We start from the raw sequence: 25553 nt of genomic DNA, 5'->3' as shown, positions 1-25553 counted from the left end.
TTTTTCAACAGCAAGTTGAGCAAAAATGGCAAATAAAGGTAATTCTGCTTGTTAATAAAGAGGATGCATGAAGCGCAATACGAAGGTATTTGGGCTTCAAAACTATTAATTAAGGTGACGCTTGAAAACATACCTGGCAAAGGTGGCTTTAAAGTATTACCACCTTTGCTTCAGACTTAAATAAACATTTAAATAACAATTATCCAGACTTGCACAATGAGTTAAAATGGCTCCTCTGTTGTGCACACAGACATGTCTACATGCACACAGCTGCTTGGATGGCTGCCAATTATAAGCGGAGTCAAAACCGCCCATGTAGCGCAAACCGATGCAAACGAAATGACTACATTTTGTAAGAAATTGCTACAATTTGTGTTTTAAGCTTAACAATGTGTGTTACCTGCTATATGTCCAATCTGTGTAGTTTCAGCCATATTACTGTTTTAGTATTTAGTGTTTTTCTTAAAGCACAGACAACCATTAATCATGAAGCATTTAATACAATGTCAGTAAAGCTTTCTATTCTATTCTAACTTAATTCTAGATTATGGTAGGCTATATGTAATATATAAAATGGTAAATTGTTCTATGGGCGCAACAAGAAAAGGCAAATGTGTTTATTGCCTTTTAGTTTGTATTTCAATCTTCTAAAACTGTTCTTTGAGTGCAATAATGAACATATGTTTAATGTATTATCATTTTTTTGTTATAATTAGGCCAAAAATTTTATTTTTGTGGTCCATTTTATTTTGAAATGTAGCACAATACATTACGATATCAGGACAACCCTATTGGTATCTGGATTATTCATTATTTAAAAAAACATGAGTATTTATTGTACCACCAAATTTTAATATATTTTAAAAAATGGATATAAATTAACAATTTTTTAAAAAGTGTTACACTTTTACACTTATTTTTACCACCATTGAGTGCATGCTTTTTCCGTCAAATAAAATGCGATAAAATGTTTGTTAATCTAATACGATAACCCTCACATTTATTGGTGCAATACATCTTTGGACAATTTTGAGCAGTATCTTAGGTCAAAGCATAATAATTGTGTAATAGGTAAGTCACAAATATTTACTATGTTATGTAAAATATTGTATTGCCCTCTCCATTTTAAACAAACAATATATTTTATTTATGGGGTCCCTTGTTGCAGTTGATGTAACGGTAGTCTGTACATCGGGGCTTTGTGCCGGTGTTTGGGCGGAGCTCTTTGTGAACAACCATAACTCTTGTTTGGATTATTAGCTTCACGTCGCGGGCAAACGATGGCTGTTGAGGAACGAAGGAAAGGTTTTTTTATTGCTTAACCTGTCGCCACAACTTAATCATTTCTTTAAACGTGCACGCCAGCGCGTCTTTGCCCTGCAACTTGTAGCGATTGTTGTTTTATATGCGCGGGAGCATTTCCGGGTTAACGGGAACGTGTGCGGCCGTGTTCCGGCATTAAAATCTGGGTCACACTTTGGGGCAGAACAGCAGCAATGTAAAAATAAATGTATTTTTCTGAATATTTTTGGGAGCTACTGACGACCAGCTGATTAACTGTCAGTAGAAAATCACATTGAACACTTACCAATAAGCTCTTAAAGGGGAACATTATCAGCAGACCTATGCAAGTGTCAATATATACCTTGATGTTGCAGAAAAAAGACCATGTATTTCTTTAACCGATTTCCGAACTCTAAATGGGTGAATTTTGGCAAATTAAACGCCTTTCTGTTTATCGTTCTTTTAGCGATGACGTCACCGAGGTAACACACCCGCCATTTTCATTTTCACATTACAAACACCGGGTCTCAGCTCTGTTATTTTCCGTTTTTTCGACTATTTTTTGGAACCTTGGAGACATCATGCCTCGTGGGTGTGTTGTCGGAGGGTGTAACAACACTAACAGGGAGGGATTCAAGTTGCACCACTGGCAAGAAATCTGCCGCCAGACCCCCGTTGAATGTACCAGAGTGTCTGCACATTTGACCGGCGACGCTAAGACAGACATGGCACAGAGATGTATGGATAACCTGCAGATGTATTTGCAACCATTAAGTCAACAAAATCACAAAGGTGAGTTTTGTTGATGTTGTTGACTTATGTGCTAATCGGACATATTTGGTCACGGCATGACTGCCAGCTAATCGATGCTAACATGCTATGCTAATCGATGCTAACATGCTATTTACGCTAGCTGTATGTACATTTGAAACTAGATACCCACATTTAATGCGAAACAAACACTTACCAATCGACGGATTTAAGTTGCTCCAGTGTCACAAGATGTGAAAGTCCTGATCGTTTGGTCCGCACATTTTACCGGCGATGCTAATAATGCAGCCATGCTATGGGCCACTTCATTAGGTACACCCACGCTATGGCCGAATAGCGTCAATAGCTATTCGCTCAATAGCTTCAATTTCTTCTTCAATTTCGTTTTCGCTATCTACCTCCATACTCTGACCATCTGTATCAATACATGTGTAATCTGTTGAATCGCTTAAGCCGCTGAAATCCGAGTCTGAATCCGAGCTAATGTTGCTACATCTTGCTGTGGTAACCGCCATGTTTGTATTGGCAGCCCTGTATGACGTCACAGGAAAATGGACGGTGGATTTACAGATAGCGAAAGTCAGGCACTTTAAAGCTTTTTTTAAGGAAATTCCGGGAGGTGTAAAAAAATGTTTAAAACTTCGAAAAATAAAACAAGCCACTGAGAACTGATTTTTATTGTTTTCAACCCTTTTAAAATTGTGATAATGTTCCCCTTTAAAATGAAGGTGCAGAAAGTAAAAACAATGTAAGAAAACAAAAGGTGACAATGTAAACCGAGAAACCAGAAAAGTTATTTTTTGCAGGTTTCGTTCCAGGAAGTTACATCTGTGCCTCAAGGGTTAGCGCTGCTAAGGTGGTGTGGTATTACCATCTTGGTGGGGGCGAGCGTCTTGCATAATTTACACACCACAGTGGCCTGACGGTCGTTATTTTTTTTTATCCAAAAAAATGCCATACTGTCGAGGTGACTTTTCCTATTTTATCCACAACTTCTTCGCTCTCTGCAGCACTCATTTTTATTTTTTCTTCTCACTCCATGCAAAGAATCAACCGCCAGACAACAAAATGGCACAACTATACAATCTGGTTGATATTGTTAGCTCAGGCGTGCCCACACTTTTACTCCAGGCGAGCTACTTTTCAATTGACCGAGTCGAAGGAATCTACCTCATTTATGTATATATAATTTATATTTAATTATTTATTAAATACACGTTTTGTTAACATGTTAAAGGTGTTTAAGGATAACACAAGCATGTTTAACACATATAGATTTCTTTGTTTCATTAAGACAAGAATATAAGTTGGTGTATTACCTGATTCTGATGACTTGCATTGATTGGAATCAGACTGTAGTGCTGATAACGTCCACATTTTCGAATGGAGGAGAAAAAAAGTCCTCCTTTCTGTCCAATACCACATGAAAGTGGTTAGTTTTTGGCATCTTATTTGTCCAGCTTCCATACTCGTTTTTATACATTTTGCAAGAAATACATTGACGGCAAACTCTGTAGCTTGCTATCTTGTGCACGCTACCTTTCTGAGACTCTTATTTTGTTAGCACAGGCAGGATGAAGGAGGGCTTTTATTGTGAAGACAGCAACTGTGCAGTCTGTCTTTAGGGTTTTGACAGCAGGAACGTGTTGGGGAAAAAAAAGTGTTTCTCGCACTCATCTCGATCATATTTTCTTAATAATGATCTGTCAGCAGCCAGAGTCATCTCAGAAGACCCTCGGGTGCCATGAATGTCAATCAAGTGATGAAAGTGACGTCGTCCTAACGATTGATGATCACAAATGTTTAGGTTTATTTTTTTAATGCTTGGTTTGCGATCGACTGGCAGACCCTCCACGATCGACAGGTAACTCGCGATCAACGTAATGGCCACCCCTGTGTTAGCTAGATTGGCTGTTAGCGTGTCACTCCCACTGATCAGCAAACACCAGAGAGTTAGTGCTTTTGTTTATGCAACCAATTTTAATTCGCAACTTAGGATTTCTTCCAATGAAGAAAAAAAGACACCATCCATCCATTTCTACCCCTTGTCCCTTCCATGTGGATTATCGAACATTTCATCAAACATATTTTTTATTTCTATCAATTGTGTCTTTTCCGATATATATTGACATTGTTTTATTGCCCAGCCCGAGCTTGTCGTGTTAGTTACATTTCCAGTTCAGTTCTGTTACTTTTGCACTATAGGACCACACATCTATTATATAGGTCTTTTTATGTCTATATTTTAATATTCCTTTTTGGTACTAAATTCCATTGATTGATTGAAACTTTTATTAGGAGATTGCACAGTTCAGTACATATTCCATACAATTGACCACTAAATGGTAACACCCCAATAAGTTTTTCAACTTCTTTAAGTCGGGATCCACGTTAATCAATTCATGCCATCTTATGTGTAAATGTGTGACAAAGCTACTCGAATTCCGAATAAGTCACTTTTGCATTGTATTTGTATCAATTCTAATGTGCAGTTTTTGGTCAACATTGAGTTTCCACTAACCTCGAGTGACTTCTTCCTTGGCTGATGTCTCGGCTCTTATCCCTCTCCCGCTCCTTCGTCCTCTCCCTCTCCCGTTCGCGCTCGCGGTCCCGCTCTCGCTCGCGTTCCCGCTCTCGCTCGCGTTCCCGTTCTCTCTCACGGTCCCGCTCTCTGTCTCGCTCTCGCTCCTTGTCCCGCTCTCGCTCCTTCTCTTTCTCGCGGTCGCGGCGCTCCCTTTCGCGCTCCCGCTCTTTGTCCTTCTCCTTGCGCACAATGTCCAGGTCCTGCCGCTCCTTCTCTTTCTTTCCTTTCTCTTCCTCCAATTTCTGTGTGGAGAAAAAAATTATTACATACAATTCCACAGCACGCAAAAACATCCTGTTGTCTTGTTTATATGTAAAGGCTTATTTTCAGGCACAGCCACGTGACGCAAAGTTTGGACACCCCAGTTATACGAGGTCATGTTGGTCAAACGTAATGCAGGCATGTATGCGGCAGGCATACAAAGTGCATAAAGTAGTACATACGTGCATGCCCAGAAAAATACCGTAGGATTTACCGCCCGTCCGAACACCCACTGGCAGAAATGTAGATCGGCGCCTATGGACCGTGCACGCGCGTTAAACACGACCAAGGAACTAAAAAAACATGATGTAGCCTCTTCCTTAATGTGTGTACTGATGTTAAAGACAATATACTCTTCATTTCAGCAACCATCTTGCTAAACATGTCGTAATTCTATGAGTGTTGGGTTTCAGCAGCACAGGCATGCATGCATGCACGCTTTAAAGACTGAAAAAAAAAAAAAAAAGAGATAATGTTCCCAGGGCTCTGTATGTGCAGGCTGGTTTGAAAGATAATTGCATGTCTAGTATATCAAAATAACCATAACAGGGGATGTAACACCACCAAGTCAGCTATTGCTGCTTTTTCCAGGGCTTCTGATTGGACAAAATGTGCATGACAGCAAGTATATGCCTTTTTGTGTAGACAGACACAGTTTTGAAACTACACTTGTGTGGATGGAGATCCTTTTAACCCCAAATATGCGTATTTTAAACTCTCCATGTTTGTGTGGAAATGGCCTCAATACTACTAGCTTTTGTCACTACCTAAGCAGCGTGTTTGTCATTTCCGTTCACGTGGGAAGACATCACATTAATGATATTCTGGCGTTGTGGACTAATTTGAAATGTGCATTTTTTTAATTTAGCAAGTTTGTGAAATGTAATAGTGGCATAGCTATTGCATTTCAACTGGCTATGCTTTGTGTGTGTGTACGTGTTTGTGCCTTCTTGCTCCTACCAGGCCTGTCAACCTCAAAAAACGTCTAACCAAAAACACCATAAACAGTGAGTGGGTTTGTTTTTCCCCTCCTGACTAGTGACAATTGGATTAAAACAATTTAAAGCGTCAAATGGCAAAGGGCCCTAAATTGGACTTTCATAAACATACCAACATGGGTCCTACTGTTGCACAATGGAAAGAATGAGCTGTTCACACCCCCACACTTTCCCCTCAAAAAGCTGATATTCATCTTGCGTCAGCCACTAAATGACCTCCACCATGATTGTTTGCTTTAATCAATAAGATTACGTTTGGAGGGAAGTGAACACTGACCATGCACTCTGTCAGATCAATGAGGCTTGTGCAAAGATAAACCTTTGAGCCTCATTTTGACCTCGACTTGTTCCACATACGCAGTGCACCTCGCCTCTGCATTTAACCCCTCGAGGAGTAGTTGTAAGGCTGTTATGAACATGTAAGAGTGGCAGAGACAAAACTTAAAAGGACATTTTGGAAATGTTTACAATGAACTAGTCAGCACTATTAATGCTGACTAAGCAGTTGCGTTGACCGATGGATTTTACTTAACACTCTTTTCTGACCAAATTATTATTACAGTAAAAAACAAACTTTTTCTAGATAATGAGTGTTCCCTCCAATTATCACATGCCTCCAATTAACATTAATTTATTTGGCGCTACCAAATTATTTTTCTCATAGGAAACAAACTTAATCCAATTCATTCATTCCAGACACCCTACAAAATGTCACAAAACACTTAACTGGTAATAATTAAAGATTTATCGGATAAGAACAATTCCCAAACTATTTTCATAAAACTATGGAGGACAGCAAGTAAGGCGCATTTTACCCTTGATTGTTCGGTTAGAATAGCAAAGTGGTGCGTTCAGTGACACTCTAGAAACATGAACTCTAAAGCTCTGCTTGACTTGGATCAGACTATTACTGAATGCTAACCTAATCTGGCTGTATGGTGGAATGTTTTGCAGCGATTATCAATAAAAAACGCATTTAGAATGGGTCACCAACTTGTATAATCCTACAAAAATCCTTAATAATTTTGGGTCATTTTCGCCAAAAGCCAAATGATGCAAAAACCAGGGCGTACGAAACCAACGTAACACTGTAATCATAACATTTAAGCTATTCAGACACAATTGACTTGATGCAGAGAGTTAAAGAATAATAAATGCAGCTTTGATACATCACCTTGTGTGTGTCGCGGAATTTACTGATCTCTCTGGAAATCAAGTCCCTCTTGTCGTCCTCCAGTTCCATGGCGTTGATGTCCTCCTGACAACGGAGAAAAAACAGTTAAAACCATAACATGTTAGCGTGCTAACGCAGTCACTACCTCCTCTTTCCTGTCCCTCCTTTTCTTGCGAGATTGAGCATCAGAGTCCAGCGAGCTTGCGTTGAGCTCGCTTGAGTACTCTCTGATGAGGACCTCTATTGCTCCGTTTGCGGCTTGGTCCCGATACAGGGTCTCCTCGTCCAGAACCTCGTCTTCATCCTTTGACTCGCCACTTGCTCCCTGGTAAAGGCAATAGGGAAAAGTCTTGTTAGTGGCCGCAGACTCAAAACATACTTGATCGCGGAGTGACTTACTCGGGATGTCCCGACTGATTGGCCCTTTTCATAAAAAAAGTATGTGTGCCATTGCCAGATCAAAAATGCAGATCCCCAATGGCCGATACTGTACAGTATGTCAAGGTTTTTAGGAATTTGGACCGAATGCACTTGAAAAAAAGGCTGAGGAGATCACTTTATTGATTGATACTTTTATTAGTAGATTGCACAGTTCAGTACATATTCCGTACAATTGACCACTAAATGGTAACACCCCAATAAGTTTTTCAACTTGTTTAAGTCGGGGTCCACGTTAATCAATTCATGGTAGTTAATCAACTCCAGTAGATTGTGTAGGGTTAATTTTACACCAAATCTATTACAGGAGTTTTTTAAAATAGGTTGATAACCGCGATAGCATTAAAACATTACCAGCAAATTTACAAAAAATGTTTGTCATCATTTCTGAGAATGAAGAGCATAGAAGAAAATGTCATTTCAAACATCATTATTCAAGGACAACTTTAAAACAAATGTGTATATCAGTGTTGGGGGTTAAACTGTGGAATTCTCTTTACAATGAGATAAGATTGTAGAAATATATTCCAATTGAAAACAATATATAAAGATAGAACAATAAGATCATATGGACAGCCTTAAGTGTTTACATTTTGCTTTATATTTATTATTTTACTTATTTTTTGTCTTGTTTTGTATCATCACGTGAGGTGTATGTTAATTTTTGTTCGCTTTGTACTTCATGAAGCTTTTGCACTTGTTTTTTTTTCATTATACTTGTTTGGTTTGTATGCTTGGGCTATCCATTAACTACCTATTATGTTGAAGGGGCAGGAAATATAAGATTTTTCTTCATCCTGTTCCTTCTCCAGCATAGGTGTGTAAATATGTGTTTTGTTGTTAGACTTTAATTGTCTATTGATCAAAAATGCAAAACAATGAAGGAGATAAATAAAAAATGAATGAATGAATCAAACACTACTAGCAGTGACCATTTAATGCTTAGCAAATAATCAATACACACAGTATTTACAGCCAACTGTATGTATTATGTATGTACAGTATAATTAAGTACCGCGATACAAATGAATTGAAATCGGTACTATACAACCTTTGAAAAATACTGGTACCGTTCTTTAGCCTTGGTTCTCATTTTGAGGAGAGTTCGAGCAATCCCTTCATTGTTGATATTGTGGACTTTACGGGCTACCAGTGTCGAGATCCAGCTTTCATTTGGTAGGATTGTGACTGCTTTCTTACACTCAATAAATGCTTGGGTTCTACTACCGCACATCAAGAGTCGAGGGGTTTCATATTTGCAGACACACAACCTGTTCTATACTGCTTCACCAGTCAGTTGTTGTTTTTCCATGATTGATTTTGTTGAGGTTGTACTTTGACATGTTTGTAAAATTGGAGTTGCAAATAGCTTTCTCTGGAGCTTGCTTTCACTTTTTCTGGCTAGTGTTACAATTTGAGCAGGTGATTTTTTGGGGGACAATCTACTAACAGCTCTTTCAGCCACTCTGGTCCATTTTGCCAAGTGCTTAGCTCTTCAGTAGTACATTCCCTTGTGATGAGGTCAGCAATGTTAAGATCTCCAGAAAACCGCCAACAAGCTTGCATGTGACCACATTTTTGTATTGCTTCAATTATTTTGGGGAAAAATCTCTGGTTACCATAGCTGTCCCCTTGGCATGGCTACAAGGACGGTTTTACTGTTGACCAGGTGGAACCAGCGTTAAATCTTCACACCGCTATGCTTTTGCATATATTTCCCAATCCAGGATGCAAAGACTGCCCTACAGACATCTGCCTTGACAGTTTTTCCTTTTTGGTCTACTAAGTTTCAACTTAGCCTTAGATTCCACAAGTCTATTTAAATTCCTTCATTAGTGTTCCATCTTCGTTACATTACGGCTCCGTATGTCTTGTCGCTGCAGTCTGATTCAGACAGATTCTTCGAGCCAGTTTGGTGGTGTGAAGCCCCTGCAAACCTAATTTCTGCAAGTTGCACATAGTCCTCAAATAGCGAAATAGCTTTTTCTCTGGCACTGCTAGAGATTGTTTTGTCCCATGTCTCACAAGTATACTACCCTTTCCCCACTTCTTGAAATGCTCTCATTAAGGATCGCTCCCCTTTGCTTAGTGAGAGTGACGGGGCCAATAGGATCCTGAAGTCCAGGACCTTGGCTTAAGAGTTGCCTTCTTAGGATTGGGTGTGATGTGACGCAGTTCTTCTGTGGGTAGGTTATTCCCAATTCTCATTTTCATTATCTTCTTGCAAAATTTGATCAATGCCATTAGGTATAATTTGTCATCTTTGACATGATAGCTTTGTTGTCATCTTTAATTAGGTTTGGGGAAAACTAGGTTCAATTGATGGTTCTTTCCTCCCAGTTTGACCTGATAAAATCCAAAGATTCGGAAAAAATCCTCCAGTTTAAGATTTCTTCAACTCCTTGTGTTATCATTTTGAGTTTACAAGCATTCATGGGAAATTACAATATCGTCGACATAACTGTCCTCTTCAAGCACCCTGCGTTCTTCGACCATGAGTTTAGCTTAGCGGTCTCTCGCAAAGTCTTATAGCGTCTTCGGTATCTCTCCAGAGGAATTTGTGAAGGTGCACCACATGACTCGACGGTGTTTAGGGCAGGTCCAACCGGTAGGAGGCCACGGGGAAGACCCGGGGCACGTTGGGAAGACTATGTCTCCCGGCGGGCCAGGGAACGCCTCGGGATCCCCCGGGAAGAGCTGGAAGAAGTGGCTGGGGAAAGGAAAGTTTGGGCTCCCCTGCTTAGGCTGCTGCCCCCGCGACCCGACCTCGGATAAGCGGAAGAAGATGGATGGATGGCACCACACGATCTTCCAACCACACTGAGTTATACAGTACATCTTCTTGATAACTCCCAAAGATGCATATACACCTGTCCTACACCTAAGTAGAACACCTCTAATTTGGTTATTAATATCTAGTCCTTTGAGTAGGACATCGTTCATACTTAATCCCTCAAATTCTTGGCTGCTGTTCCACACAAGTCGTACAGGGACTGTCACAGAGTGAGGATTTTGTACGACCATGTGGATGACATATCAGACTGGCTCCTTACAATTATTAATTATCTCGTCGCCGAGTTACAATCCTGTTCCTCCTTTAAACATCTTGTGAATTTGAAATTTATAGGCCTGTTTCCCTAGTGGTTATTTGTTTAATTGCCTTTCTGTTCTTTGGAAAGTCACTTCTAAGGCTTGTTTGTTGTTGGGCGGGGATGTTGGCTCTATTGTCCTTGGGTACTTTGTATTCCAATGAGGTGTTAATGTGTGTTTTTCGCCGACGATGTAGGTAAAGCTTTCTTTAATCACTTCAACCAAAGTCATTCATTTTCCTCCTGGCTCGACAACTTCCACAGCGTCATACTCAGCATTTTGGCTCACAAACTGCTCCAATACTGTCCCATTGAAAGAATGCTTGATGGGTGGTAAGTGTTGTCTTTGTCCCCGCTTGTGTCTGGATAGTTTCTCTCATTCAACAGAAATGGTCCTTATTTATTGTACCAAGTACATTTCAGAAGTAAATGCATGTACTTGGATGCATTTTCCAAAATTAGACCGAACACTACATTCATTTTTAATTCCCTGGCTGATAAGCGGCTAGCAGCCAATTACAGTAGGCCTCTCATACTGTGTGAAGCCTCTTTTTTATGTTTACAATACTCACCTTTTGTGTACCGATAGATGGCAGCATGATCAAGCAGAAATTAAGCAGATATCAACAGCAAATTAACAAGTACATAAATAAGAATTTGAGAGAGTTTAACATAACTGTTTTTGTGTCAGGAGGATCTACACAAAAGGAGTGTAGATCAATCCATAAAATGGTTTTGTCGATACCAAGGGTAGTATCAATATACAATAAATACTGGAGTCATGAAGTTGATATTTGTATATATATATTTTTCAACTATCTTGTTTTTATTGATGTTTACAAAATCAGGGAATAATTTCCCTGGACACAAGATGACTGAGGGAAAAAACAAATGATTGTTAAATGGTAGTTTTTGCTTGTATTTACTTATTGTGCACTAATATTGTCATTGTTTTTATCAAACAACTATGTAATAAAAGACAATAAAGGAACTAGTTTAAATATCGTGTTAAACTGTCAATAGCACTCATTGCATGTATTGAAACATTTATAGGAATTACATGTTATCCATATTGGTATCGGAATGGGCAGCAAAAAAAAAAACTGATCGGAAACATCTCTATAACTTACGCCGTTGGTACTCTTCTTCTTGGCCTTCCACTCTTCTAACTGGGCCTCGGTCTTTGCGTCCACTTTGACTAGCAGTTTCTTGTCGCCTAAAACCAACTCGTGCAGCAATCGCAGAGCTCGCAGTGTGGATTCTGGCTCCTTGTACTCACAGAAGCCAAATGCTTGCAGAAGAAGAACAACAACAAAGAGTACAACAACCAGAAGGTCAGCATGGGAGTTGACTTATACCTGCATGCTTGTTTTACTGCAACACATTCAATGTGATTGCTCTGCTTCTTACCTTGAAGTTTCCCAGAGGCACCTTGGACTCTCTTCCAGCTGAGAACAACGCCACATTTCTTGAAGGAAAGAAGACAGTAGGACTGGATTATTTGTTTTGTTTGAAATAATATATATATTTGCAACATTACAGCCTTATCCCTTGATCCAATGAGAAATGAATAATAAACATGGCTAGAATGTAAATGTATGTGTATTAGGGATGGGCGATACGGCCTAAAATCTATATCACGATATATACTGCAACCTCCTGCGATAATGTATTTTTTGCTAATTCTATATATTTTGGGCATGCAAAATATAATATAATTATTTCAATAATGGGTTGAAGGCTCTTAATTAAGCTGCCGAGTCATACCAAAGACTATCAAAATGGGACCCATTACCTTCCTGCTTGGCACTCAGCATCCAGGGGTTGGAATTGGGGGTTACGGTAAATCACCAAAAATGATTCCCGGGCGCGGCACCGCTGCCGCCCACTGCTCCCCTCACCTCCCAGGGAGTGAACAAGGGGATGGGTCAAATTTCACCACACCTAGTGTGTGTGTGTGTGTGTGTGTGTGTGACAATCATTGGTACTTTAATTTAACTGATGTACTGTATGTGGTAACATCCATCCATACATTATCTACCGCTTGTCCATTATAGGGGCGCAGGGTGCTGGAGCCTATCCCAGCTACACACAGGCGGAAGGCGAGGTACAGTACAGATAAGTGGCCACCTCAGCAAACACAGTTAGACAACATTGACATTCATTACATAAATTCTGGTTGTATAATTTGGTCAAAATTATTATTTACTGGTAATATGTGGTCAATTTCTGTTTTAACATGATTTTATCTACACTTATGCTAAAATATATTAAGCACTTATTATTCTGTGCCACTTCAAGTGCTTTATTAGAAACCAAATATTTAAAACAATAAAAGCTTAGCAATAAAAACTGAAAAATACTAAGATTAAAACACTATCAGTGAAGCTTAAACAAAAAACATGCAAAATAGTGTCTTTTCTGACAGGTATTTAAAAAAATAATAATAATTTGGTCAAAAGAGTTCAGTGTGTGAAAAGTACTTTTTGAGCACATTCAACAACACCACAATAATAATGATAAATGTGATCATTTTGGTCAAGATAACCAAGTAATGAAATGTTAATATGATTATGCCCTTATTGTGTAATTATTCCACATGGTTTCCCCTGAAAGTATTTGATTGTGGTGGTGCGCCACAGCAACATAACAGCCTCCCCAACTTAAAAATGAGGGGGGAGGGTTTAATGTGAAAATAAAATAAATTAATATGATGTATTGTAGCGTCCAGAAGAAGACACACAGTGTGTGTGGCGTTCTTTTGATCTTTTATTGCCAATTGTATGCCAACATCCATCCATCCATTTTCTACCGCTTATTCCCTTTTGGGGTTGCGGGGGGTGCTGGCGCCTATCTCAGCTACAGTCGGGCGGAAGGCGGGGTACACCCTGGACAAGTCGCCACCTCATCGCAGGGCCAACACAGATAGACAGACAACATTCACATATTTCTCTGTGCACACATTTCCTTGACACAGTGTGTTCACATACCATGGGAAAAATGAACACCATAACACACTAACATACATATTAACACCAGCAGCTATTTACAGTTTGAATGCATACATATATACATACTTTATTATTTGCGCATGATTGACTAGTGATGCAACAAACAGTGCTACCACACGGAATGTTGTGATGACATAAGCAATACGCACTAGGTTGTCTGGATCAGTGTACGCCATGTGGACATACTTTATTGATGTATCCGAGATATACCCTTGGCCAGGGATCTTCAGAATTTAAGATTATATTTCGGCTTTTAAGGAGAGACATGGAGCGACAGAAGTAGAGAGTCTCTAAACACAAGTAAAGTATACATTAGCACCAGAAATAGATTCTACATTTCTTGTCAGTTGTTTTAAATAAAAAAAGAGTGACTAAAAGAATTGGAAAAATCTCTAGAAAAAAAAATTCTGAACCAAGTAGATTGTACAATAACGGTGTAACGGTACGTGTATTTCGGTACGGGAGTTTCGGTTCGGTACGAAGGTGTATCGAACCAGTTTGTAACTAAAGTCTTAACAAGCTGCTCTGCAGCTGCCTCTGTCTGAGCAGGGAGCCCCCAGCATTGTCCCGCCCACACAACCATCTGATTGGTTACATATAAAGCCAATCGGCAGTGCGTATTCAGAGCGATGTAACAACCAATCAGCAGGGCGTATTCATAGCGATGTAACAACCAATCAGCAGGGCGTATTCATAGCGATGTAACAACCAATCAGCAGGGCGTATTCATAGCGATGTAACAGCCAATCAGCAGGGCGTATTGGAGCATGGAGTCAGTCCTCCGGCGTCGAGATGAGCAGATATGTGTTAAGCAGATGAGCAGCTGACATCGTACACTCCCCAAATTATAAAAAACACTTTCCAGTCACAACTATTACAAACATCACTATGAGCCCGTTGACCTTCTAGAAAATTAAACTGCAGCTCAGCTCTCTCATAGTCCTGGGTTGAAGTGAAGGCTAATTAGCTTTTAGCGTTAGGTTAGCTCATTTTGCTGCGTGTGTGTGTGTGTGTGTGTGTGTATAATAAAAGTCAACTACAGGCTTCCCAAATGCTGTAATAAATTAAGCATGATGAGTTGACTTGAAACTGTTTATTGTCGCACTTTTTATATGTAGAAGAAAGGTTTTGTCATTTTATTTAATCAAAGCAACAACTTGAGGCAGTTTAATGTGGATTAACGTGGGCAGAATTATTATAGTGTACCTAATGTTAAAAGGATAAAGCCATTGTTTACAAATTTGGTAAATAAATAACCCAAAAATGTATATTTTGTTGTTTTCTTACTGTAACAAAAATGAACCGAACCGTGACCTCTAAACCGAGGTACGTACCGGACCGAAATTTTTGTGTACCGTTACACCCCTACTAGCAACAATTGAAAAATTGAGCAAAACGATATTATGTCACAAAAAATATATGTTAATACTAAAATTAATAACAGATTTGTTTTAAATGTATGTATATTTTTTTGGCCTTTTTAAAGAAAATATATGCATTGTAGCAAATAATGTGATGACGTCATATTGACCACGCCCCAAGCGCCTCCCACCGCCATAGGTATCTTGGCAATTAAGGTGAAAGCCTGATTCACTTTTTAAAAAATGGATTTAGTTTGTGATGCTGCATCACACGAAATACACCATGACTTGGTCAATTAAGGTTAAATTAAGTAAAGTGAACTCACGGCCAGCAGCTGTCTTATCAGCATGTCTGACGCCTTTTCGGAGATGTTGCCCACAAACACGGTGGTGGTGGGGCCGTCCTCGGCCTCCCTGGTTCGGATGCCGATGTACTCTCTCTTTGTGATCATGGGTTTCTGTGCAATAGAGACTGTGGTTGGGACAAGAACCTGCCAAAAACAAACACAAGAGACTGTAAAACACAGCACAGCATGCTGCAGTTTGTAAACATTATTGGCAAATAGGACAATATTCTGAAAAAGAATCAAAACAGTCTAATAGCAAGGATGTTCAGTAACTCACTGTGGAAGTGGGAGTCATGACACCCATGTGAACTGGTATCATGGGAGTACCTAAAATAGAAACAAATAACATTACAATCTGACATTCACACTTTTACATGACTGCAGTAGTCTCCATTACTGCCTTTCCAAAACATACATACAGAGCCAACCACTTGATTGATTATAAAACTATTATTGACATGTTTGCACGGGACCTTGGTGCCAACTTCCAAGCAGCTTGGATAATAATTTAAGATTATTTTTGTGTCCCGGAAAGCCAATGGAAGTCAGACACACACACGGAAAACACCACTTTATGACACTACCATGTATTAATTGACTTCATTTGAATGAGCTCACTATGTTCACTGCTGGCTGTACATGTCCTACCAAGTCAGACCCACTCTGTTACAACGTTCATTTCTCAGATGATATAATTGCTGATGACTGAAGTATTCTGATAGCAACTCAACCTAACCCCCCCGCACCCCAACCCCTCTGCATCCCACCCCCCGGATTGTAAATAATGTAAATAATTTACTGTATTAACTTGTGTGATGACTGTATTATGCTGATAGTATTTGTGCCATGAATTGATTAACGTGGACCCTGACTTAAACAAGTTGAAAAACCTATTCAGGTGTTACCATTTAGTGGTCAATTGTACGAAATATGTACTGTACTATGCAATCTACTAAATAAAGTTTCAATTACAAAAAAAAAATCAATCAATGAAAACACACAGGGAAATGTCAAAAAAAACCTCCAGATAAGTCACAGCGTGGTGTGAGAGGTCATGACAGTACTTTGAGAGAAGGTCTATAGAGATGCATTGTTGCTTATGGTTTAATTTCCATCCATCCATCTTCTAACGCTTGTCCCTTTCAGGAAGCCTCTCTCAGCTGCATTCGAGCGGAAGGCGGTGTACACCCTGGACAATTCGCCACCGAATTGGGACAGGTTCGGTTTGCCATGGATGAAGCACTGGCTGTTTCACAGTCGGGACGCGGGGTGGACCGCTCACCTGTGCATCAGTTGGGGACATCTCTGCACCGCGGACCTGTCTCCGCTCGGGGTGGTCTCCTGCTGGCCCCACTATGGACTGGACTCTCACTATTATGTTAGAGTCACTATGGACTGGACTCTCACTATTATGTTAGATCCACTATGGACTGGACTCTCACTATTATGTTAGATCCACTATGGACTGGACTCTCACAATATTATGTTAGATCCACTATGGACTGGACTCTCACTATTATGTTAGAGTCACTATGGACTGGACTCTCACTATTATGTTAGATCCACTATGGACTGGACTCTCACTATTATGTTAGATCCACTATGGACTGGACTCTCACACTATTATGTACGATCCACTTTGGCCTAACTCTCACACTATTATGTTAGATCCACTATGGGCTGGACTCTCACTATTATGTTAGATCCACTATGGACTGGACTCTCACTATTATGTGAGATCCACTATGGACTGGACTCTCACACTATTATGTTAGATCCACTATGGACTGGACTCTCACACTATTATGTTAGATCCACTATGGACTGGACTCTCAAACTATTATGTTAGATCCACTCGACGTCCACTGCACCTGTCGCCCAGAGGGGTCCCCACATCTGCGGTACCCTCCAAGGTTTCTCATTGTCCCTTTGGGTTGAATTTTTCCTTGCCCTGATGTGGGATCTGAGCTGAGGATGTCGTTGTGGCTTGTGCAGCCCTTTGAGACACTTGTGATTTAGGGCTATGTAAATAAACATTGATGATTGCAGGGCCAACACAGGTAGACAGACAAAATTTACACTCACATTCACACACTAGGAACCATTTAGTGTTGGGGGGGGTGTAGCCCACATATGCAGTCCTCTCCAAGGTTTCTCATAATCACTGTTACCGACATCCCACTGGGGTGAGTTTTTCCTTGCCCTTATGTGGGCTCTGTACCGCGGATGTCGATGTTGCTTGTGCAGCCCTTTGAGACACTTGTGATTTAGGGCTGGGCGATACATCGATATAAACGATATATGGCAGGTTTGTCTCTGTGCGATATAGAAAATGACTATATCGTCATATTCGATTATATGTTCTCACAGAGTTGCTTTTAGCTGCGTGCATTACATTACTGGCGTTTCTCACTCCTTCTCACAGAGACATAAAACAAACCCGCCTTGTCACATACTGTCACGCATGTAGCGTCATATGCTCTCGCCGAGAGCTAATGTTAGCATGGCTAACGTTAGCTGAGGCAGGTCGAGTTGCTTCTAGCTGCAGGCATTACATTGGCGTTTCTCACGCTTCCAGAAGGAGACGGAAAACAAGCCCGCCTTCTTACATACGTCACATACTCTCGCGAGTGTAGCGTCATACACTCTCGCCGATCAGAGAGGTAGCAGCGTTAACTGAGGCAGGTCGAGCGGAGCGGAGCTTGAGACATTACAAGACTGAGATGGTGTGAAACTTATCACAAAATGGAGGAAGAACAATAAATGCCCAGAATAAAGAGCAGGGGATCCATCATCTGGTGGTTTGGCTTCAAGTGGGAAGATATTCAGCAGACAACAGCAATATGCAAAGTATGCAGCAGAAGTGTTACTACAAAAAGGTAGCAACACTACTAATTTGTTCTTTCATTTAAAAAGTCACCCGTGAGAGAATGAAGAGTATTTAATAAATACAGTTTTGGTCAATTGACTTAGTTGTGACTTCCCTCTCTGCATGAAAGTTTAAAAGTAGCATATATTAATGCAGTATGAAGAAGAATGTTTGAATGTAGACACATAGAATCATCATACTGCTGTCATTATATGCATCAAGTGTTCATTCAAGGCCAAGGCAAAATATCATAATATATATATCATATATCGCAATATGGCATAAAAATATTGCGATATTAATAAAAGCCAATGTCGCCCAGCCCTAGGCTGTATAAATAAACATTGATTGATTGATATCGTGTATCGTGATATGGCCTAAATATATTGTATTAATAAAAGGCTATATGGCCCAGCCCTACTTCACACTCACATTCACACACTAGGGCCAATTTAGTGTTGACAATTAACCTATCCCCAGGTGCATGTCTTTGGAGGTGGGAGGGGCCTATCCCCAGGTGCATGTCTTTGGAGGTGGGAGTGGCCTATCCCCAGGTGCATGTCTTTGGAGGTGGGAGTGGCCTATCCCCAGGTGCATGTCTTTGGAGGTGGGAGGGCCCTATCCCCAGGTGCATATCTTTGGAGGTGGGAGGGGCCTATCCCCAGGTGCATGTCTTTGGAGGTGGGAGGGGCTTATCCCCAGGTGCATGTCTTTGGAGGTGGGAGGGGCCTATCCCCAGGTGCATGTCTTTGGAGGTGGGAGGGGCCTATCCCCAGGTGCATGTCTTTGGAGGTGGGAGGGCCCTATCCCCAGGTGCATGTCTTTGGAGGAGGGACGGGTCTATCCCCAGGTGCATGTCTTTGGAGGTGGGAGTCGCCTATCCCCAGGTGCATGTCTTTGGAGGTGGGAGGGGCTTATCCCCAGGTGCATGTCTTTGGAGGTGGGAGGGGCCTATCCCCAGGTGCATGTCTTTGGAGGAGGGACGGGTCTATCCCCAGGTGCATGTCTTTGGAGGTGGGAGTCGCCTATCCCCAGGTGCATGTCTTTGGAGGTGGGAGGGGCTTATCCCCAGGTGCATGTCTTTGGAGGTGGGAGGGGCCTATCCCCAGATGCACGTCTTTGGAGGTGGGAGGGGCCTATCCCCAGGTGCATGTCTTTGGAGGTGGGAGGAAGTCGGAGTAGCCGGAGGGAACCCCCAGTATGTCACGGGGAGAACATGCAAACTCCACACAGAAAGATCCCGAGCCTGGGATTGAACTCGGGACCTTCGTATTGTGAGGCACATGCACTAACCTCAGTACCACCGTGCTTCCCTGGTTTAAATTTATATCCAACAAATGGGAGAACAACTTTTTATCGCCAATATCGGCTACTGAGTTTCATTTTTAAAATGATTTCTGCTGACTCTGGATTTTTTTCAATGAAAAAAAATGTACCTTGGTTTCCAAAAAAGGTGGCAAACCACTGGACCACTGTACTTAATGACAGCACGTGTTAAGAGAGTTTGCACAAGCAAACACAAACACACACACGGCTGCGCTCCTGTTGGGTTACCTGGTGGGACAGCCGGGCCGAAGCTTCCGAACTGGGGCGGCGGGATGCCGGGGGGCAGCTGCGGAATGCCGGGGGGCAGCGGCGGGAGCCCGGGGGGGAGCTGTGGGATGCTCAACGGCTGGCGGTTGAGCGGAGGTGGGAACGACATGGTGCAGGGACGACAGCAACCTGTGACGACAACTTGCACATTAATACACCTCGGAAACACCACCATCATCAACATAGTTGGCTCAATTGAGTCCAAAGAAAACGCAAGGAGTAGTGAAGTGAATTATGTTGATATTGCGCTTATTCTCTAGTGATTCAAAGCGCTTTACATAGTGAAAGCCGATATCTAAGTAACATTTGAAGCAGTGTGGGTGGCACTGGGAGCAGGTGGGTAAAGTGTCTTGCCCAAGGACACAACGGCAGTGACTAGGATGGCGGAAGCGGGGATCGAACCTGGAACCCTCAAGTTGCTGGCATGGCCGCTCTACCAACCGAGTTATACCGTCCTTTAAACACCCCGTTTCCATATGAGTAAAAAAAAAAAAAGCTCGTTAGTCTGAAAACGAAGACGTCTGGCAATTTAGCATTTAGCAATTAGCTCGTGTTAGCATTTAGCTCGTGTTAGCATTTAGCTCGTGTTAGCTCCGTGGCCTTTCTGGCTAACGTTAGCAATGGAGCTAACGCCCGAGTTACTCACCTCCAAAGGGCGGTGGGTTTTAAAAGACAATGCCGGGGGGGTAGTTGACGTTAACCCGAACAGCGGCCCATTAAAGACAAGGGACGATAGCGGCGTAGAAGTATTAATTATCGTTGCAATGACGCCGGTACTTTTCAGGAACACAGAAAATAGAACCTATTCTTCCCGCAGAGGATCATGGGAAGTAAGACGGCAGGTGGGCGCAGTACTTCCCTCAGCGCGGTCTTGCAGGGAGGCACACTTTTTATTATTATTATTATTTATTTACAACTAGGGGAGTGGGGAAAAATCAATTCGAATACGAATCGAATCGAATACGTTGTGCGATTCGGAATCGATTCATATTTTTTTAATAGTTTTTGTTGTTTTTTTTTATCAATCCAACAAACCACTACACAGCAATACCATAACAATGCAATCCAATTCCAAAACCGAACCTGAACCAGCAACACTCAGAACTGCAATAAATTGAGAGGAGACACAAACACCACACAGAACAAACCAAAAGTAGTGAAACAAAAATGAATATTATCAACAACAGTATCAATATTAATTATAATTTCAGCATAGCAGTGATTGAAAATCCCTCACTGACATTATCATTAGACATTTATAAAAATAATCAAAAAGAACAATAGTGTCACGGTGTCTTACACTTCATCATCATCATCATCATCATTTATTTGTATTCCTTTCATGAAAATGCATATTTACAAGCCACGTACAATTGACACTTTCATTGTTTTTTTTTTGTTTTTTTTCTTATACATTTCCATGATCAGAAAGGAGGAGATGGAAGAATTATATTCTTATATTTATCTGCCCCTTTTTTAACACAAATTACAGTATTTTATATGACTTTATAACTGTTCCCTCCACCAACACCCAAACTCCAACATACTTTTCCATTTTCCTTTAAGCATTTTCACAATGACACGTCCAATATAAATCAAAACTCAGTTTGAAATAATTTCAGTTTTCTCTTTTTATAACTCTTTTTAAATACAAAGATATTCTTACAGCTTTTTAAGTCTTTGTTTAGACTTAAAAAGTCTTGCATGGCATCTCATAAGCTGGACAACACACTGTGTCCAATGTTTTCACAAAGATAAAATAAGTCATATTTTGGCTTCGTTTAATAGTTAAAACAAATTTACATTATTGCAATCAGTTGATAAAACATTGTCCGTTACAATTATAAAAGTTTTTTTTTTTTTCAAATCTACTACTCTGCTAGCATGTCAGCAGACTGGGGTAGACGCTGCTGAAATCTATGTATTGAATGAATACAGAATCGTTTTTGAATAAAAAATCGCATTGAATCGAAAAAAATCGATATATTATCGAATCGTAACCCCAAGAATCGATATTGAATCGAATCGTGGGACACCCAAAGATTCACAGCCCTATTTACAACTGTGCCTTTTCATTCTCGCTGAGGACACACGTATATGTATTTGTCCGAACAAATATTTGACTATCAAAACGTTGCATTGTGTGTGGTATAGCAGCTGCATTCCTCGCCCAAAAATAATTTTTATTTCAATTAGAAACCAGAAATACAAACCCCCTTTTCCATATGAGTTGGGGAATTGTGTTAGATGTAAATATAAACAGAATACAATGATTTGCAAATCCTTTTCAAGCCATATTCAGTTGAATATGCTACAAAGACAACATATTTGATGTTCAAACTCATAAACTTATTTTTAATTTTTTTGCAAATAAATATTACTTAGAATTTTATGGCTGCAACACGTGCCAAAGTAGTTGGGAAAGGGCATGTTCACCACTGTGTTACATCACCTTTTCTTTTAACAACACTCAATAAACGTTTGGGAACTGAGGAAACTAATTGTTGAAGCTTTGAAAGTGGAATTCTTTCCCATTCTTGTTTTATGTAGAGCTTCAGTCCTTCAACTGTCCTATTTTACGCTTCATAATGCGCCGCACATTTTCCATGTGAGACAGGTCTGGACTGCAGGCGGGCCAGAAAGGTACCTGCACTCTTTTTTTTTTTTACGAAGCCACGCTGTTGTAACATGTGCTGAATGTGGCTTGGCATTGTCTTGCTGAAATAAGCAGGGGCGTCCATGAAAGAGACAGCACTTAGATGGCAGCATATGTTGTTCCAAAGCCTGTATGTACCTTTCAGCATTAATGGTGACTTCACAGATGTGTAAGTTACCCATGCCTTGGGCACTAATGCACCCCCATACCATCACACATGCTGGCTTTTCAACTTTGCGTCGATAACAGTCTGGATGGTTTGCTTCCCCTTTGGTCCGGATGACACGATGTCGAATATTTCCAAAAATAATTTGAAATGTGGACTCTTTAGTCCACAGAACACTTTTCCACTTTGCATCAGTCCATCTTAGATGATCTCGGGCCCAGAGAAGCCGGCGGCGTTTCTGGATGTTGTTGATAAATGGCTTTCGCTTTGCATAGTAGAGCTTTAACTTGCACTTACAGATGTAGCGACCAACTGTATTTAGTGACAGTGGTTTTCTGAAGTGTTCCTGAGCCCATGTGGTGATATCCTTTAGAGATTGATGTCAGTTTTTGATACAGTGCCGTCTGAGGGATGGAAGGTCACGGTCATTCAATGTTGGTTTCCGGCCATGCCGCTTACGTGGAGTGATTTCTCCAGATTCTCTGAACCTTTTGATGATATTATGGAGCATAGATGTTGAAATCCCTAAATTTCTTGCAATGTCACTTTGAGAAAGGTTTTTCTTAAACTGTTTGACTATTTGCTCACGCAGTTGTGGACAAAGGGGTGTACCTCGCCCCATCCTTTCTTGTGAAGGACTGAGCATTTTTTGGGAAGCTGTTTTTATAGCCAATCATGGCACCCACCTGTTCCCAATTAGCCTGCACACCTGTGGGATGTTCCAAATAAGTGTTTGATGAGCATTCCTCAACTTTATCAGTATTTATTGCCACCTTTCCCAACTTCTTTGTCACGTGTTGCTGGCATCAAATTCTAAAGTTAATGATTATTTGCAAAAAAAAAAATGTTTATGAGTTTGAACATGAAATATGTTGTCTTTGTAGCATATTCAACTGAATATGGCTTGAAAATGATTTGCAAATCATTGTATTCTGTTTATATTTACATCTAACACAATTTCCCAACTCATACGGAAACGGGGTTTGTACAAGATAATGAATCGGTGTGTCTCGTGGTTTTATTCCAGTTTTTGACATGAAAATAAATTAACTCTGGGTAAATATTATTGGATACCTTTTAAGAAATTGCTATATTTTCTTTGATTGTGACGTTTATGATTTCCAAAATGTTTTTTGAAAGAAAAATATCAATCTGTCAATCCTTTTTTTACCATGAATTGATGAAGGTGGACCCCGACTTAAACAAGTAGAACAACTTATTGGGGTGTTACCATTTAGTGGTCAATTGTACGGAATATGTACTGTACTGTGCAATCTACTAATAAAAGTATCAATCAAAAAAAAAAACTCCCGGCTGGCCTGGGAACGCTTCGGGATCCCCCGGGAAGAGCTGGACTAAATGGCTCGGGAGAGGAAAGTCTGGGCTTCCCTGCTTAGGCTGCTGCCCCCGCGACTCGACCTCGGATAAGCGGAAGAAGATGGATGGATGGATGTTTATTTTTCCTAAACTTGCTCTTATACGATATCAAACAAGTCTGTTTCAGTTTGACCCCACATACTACGACTTAGCTCGGTTGGTAGAGCGGCCGTGCCAGCAACTTGAGGGTTGCAGGTTCGATCCCCGCTTCCGCCATCCCAGTCACTGCCGTTGTGTCCTTGGGCAAGACACTTTACCCACCTGCTCCCAGTGCCACCCACACTTCTTCAAATGTAACTTAGATATTGGGTTTCACTATGTAAAGCGCTTTGAGTCACTTGAGAAAAGTGCTATATAAATATAATTCACTTCACTTCACACACATGCTGGTAAATGAACTCATGGTAAATATTACGTCTACTGCAGTGTTAATCTTATCAGTTCCTGAAAACCAAGCCCACAGCATGATGCTGCCACCACCTTGCTTCTGTCACGTCTTGTGATCAGGTTTTGTTTTGTTATCTTCTGTTTTGCTCAAGACTCCATTGTTTCCTGTTTTTGCATTTCCTTGTTTGCTTTGTTTCCATGCCAACCCATTAGTTTTCACCTGTCCTCATGTCACGCACCTGTCTCACCTTTTGCACTCCCACACCTGTCACTAATCATGTCTATTATTTAAACCGAAAGTTGGCAGGAAGTCAGCCTGGCGACTTTACCTCTACTCACGTCATGCCATGCCACCTCCACTCACATCATGCCATGTTTACGATTCACGCTGCTTGTTTCGTAGTTCCATGCCAAGTAAGTTTTTTTTGTTTATTGTTCATAGTTTCTGCCTTTGTGCAAGTTTTGTTTCATTTGTCGGGTTTGTTCTCCGCCATTGTGCGCGCCTTTTGTTTGCTTCTTTTTTGTAGGTATAGTGTTAAAATAAAAGATGTCTTTACCTTCACGCTTTGCCCGCTCCAACTTTCCTTTGCCTTCCGGGAAAAAAGAACCCAAAGTCCAGGTTCTGACATCTTCACTGCAGGGGTGGTGTTGGCCCATGGTTTCCTCCGGACATGATGTATGGCATTCACGCCAAAGAGTTCAATCTTTGTCTCATCAGATCACAGAATTTAGTTTCTCATGGCCACTCTACCATACAGGCCTGACTGGTGGATCACTGCAGGGACGGTCGTCCTTCTGGAAGGTTCTGCTCTCTCCACAGAGGAATGTGTGACCATCAGGTTCTTGATCACCTCCCTGACTAGACATTTGACGACTGCCTTCCGCGAGCTGTGTGAGCGCGCCGATTAGGGCCCAAAGGGGATCGTCCTCCCCCGCCTCCGGTGGTCCAGCTACGTTGGGTGCCAAATGTGACAGACTTAAGCTGTCGTCGTGTGGGTTGAATGGACCACCCAGAAAGGACATCTCTCTAGAGCAGGTTTGACTCTTTTATTTTTCAATAATCAGGTCTTTTGCTCGGTTGCTTTTCAGCTCCTTCCTTCCTGCTCGTTTCTCGCTCTCCTTCAGTTGGCTGCATCGTTGTCGTGCGTTCTTTTGCTTCCACTCCTCGATATCTGCTGCAGTCTCTC

At 41.0% G+C, this 25553-nt stretch overlaps 1 protein-coding gene across 2 annotated transcripts in view; it reads right to left on the bottom strand.

Moving 5' to 3' along the window:
* The window catches only part of LOC133548960 (RNA-binding protein 25-like), a 29230-nt gene extending 8601 nt beyond the window's left edge, over window positions 1-20629 (bottom strand). Inside the window, exons 1-9 of one of the 2 annotated variants that reach the window (XM_061893929.1) lie at window positions 20427-20629; window positions 19742-19909; window positions 15596-15645; window positions 15298-15462; window positions 12010-12067; window positions 11730-11890; window positions 7218-7397; window positions 7073-7156; window positions 4577-4881 (exon numbers count right to left, since the gene is read on the bottom strand). In XM_061893929.1, coding sequence (XP_061749913.1) covers window positions 4577-4881; window positions 7073-7156; window positions 7218-7397; window positions 11730-11890; window positions 12010-12067; window positions 15298-15462; window positions 15596-15645; window positions 19742-19889 — 1151 coding nt within the window. In that variant the 5' untranslated portion in view covers window positions 19890-19909; window positions 20427-20629. Of the gene's footprint in view, window positions 1-4576; window positions 4882-7072; window positions 7157-7217; window positions 7398-11729; window positions 11891-12009; window positions 12068-15297; window positions 15463-15595; window positions 15646-19741; window positions 19910-20426 lie in introns of those variants that run through there. The other variant, XM_061893930.1, reaches the window with a different exon arrangement.
* Window positions 20630-25553: the final 4924 nt, after the last annotated feature.

The sequence above is a fragment of the Nerophis ophidion genome, linkage group LG03 (genome assembly GCF_033978795.1).
Source record: "Nerophis ophidion isolate RoL-2023_Sa linkage group LG03, RoL_Noph_v1.0, whole genome shotgun sequence".
NCBI lineage: Eukaryota > Metazoa > Chordata > Actinopteri > Syngnathiformes > Syngnathidae > Nerophis > Nerophis ophidion.
Note: the sequence above shows the minus strand (reverse complement) of the source record. Positions and strands in the feature narration are given on the sequence as shown.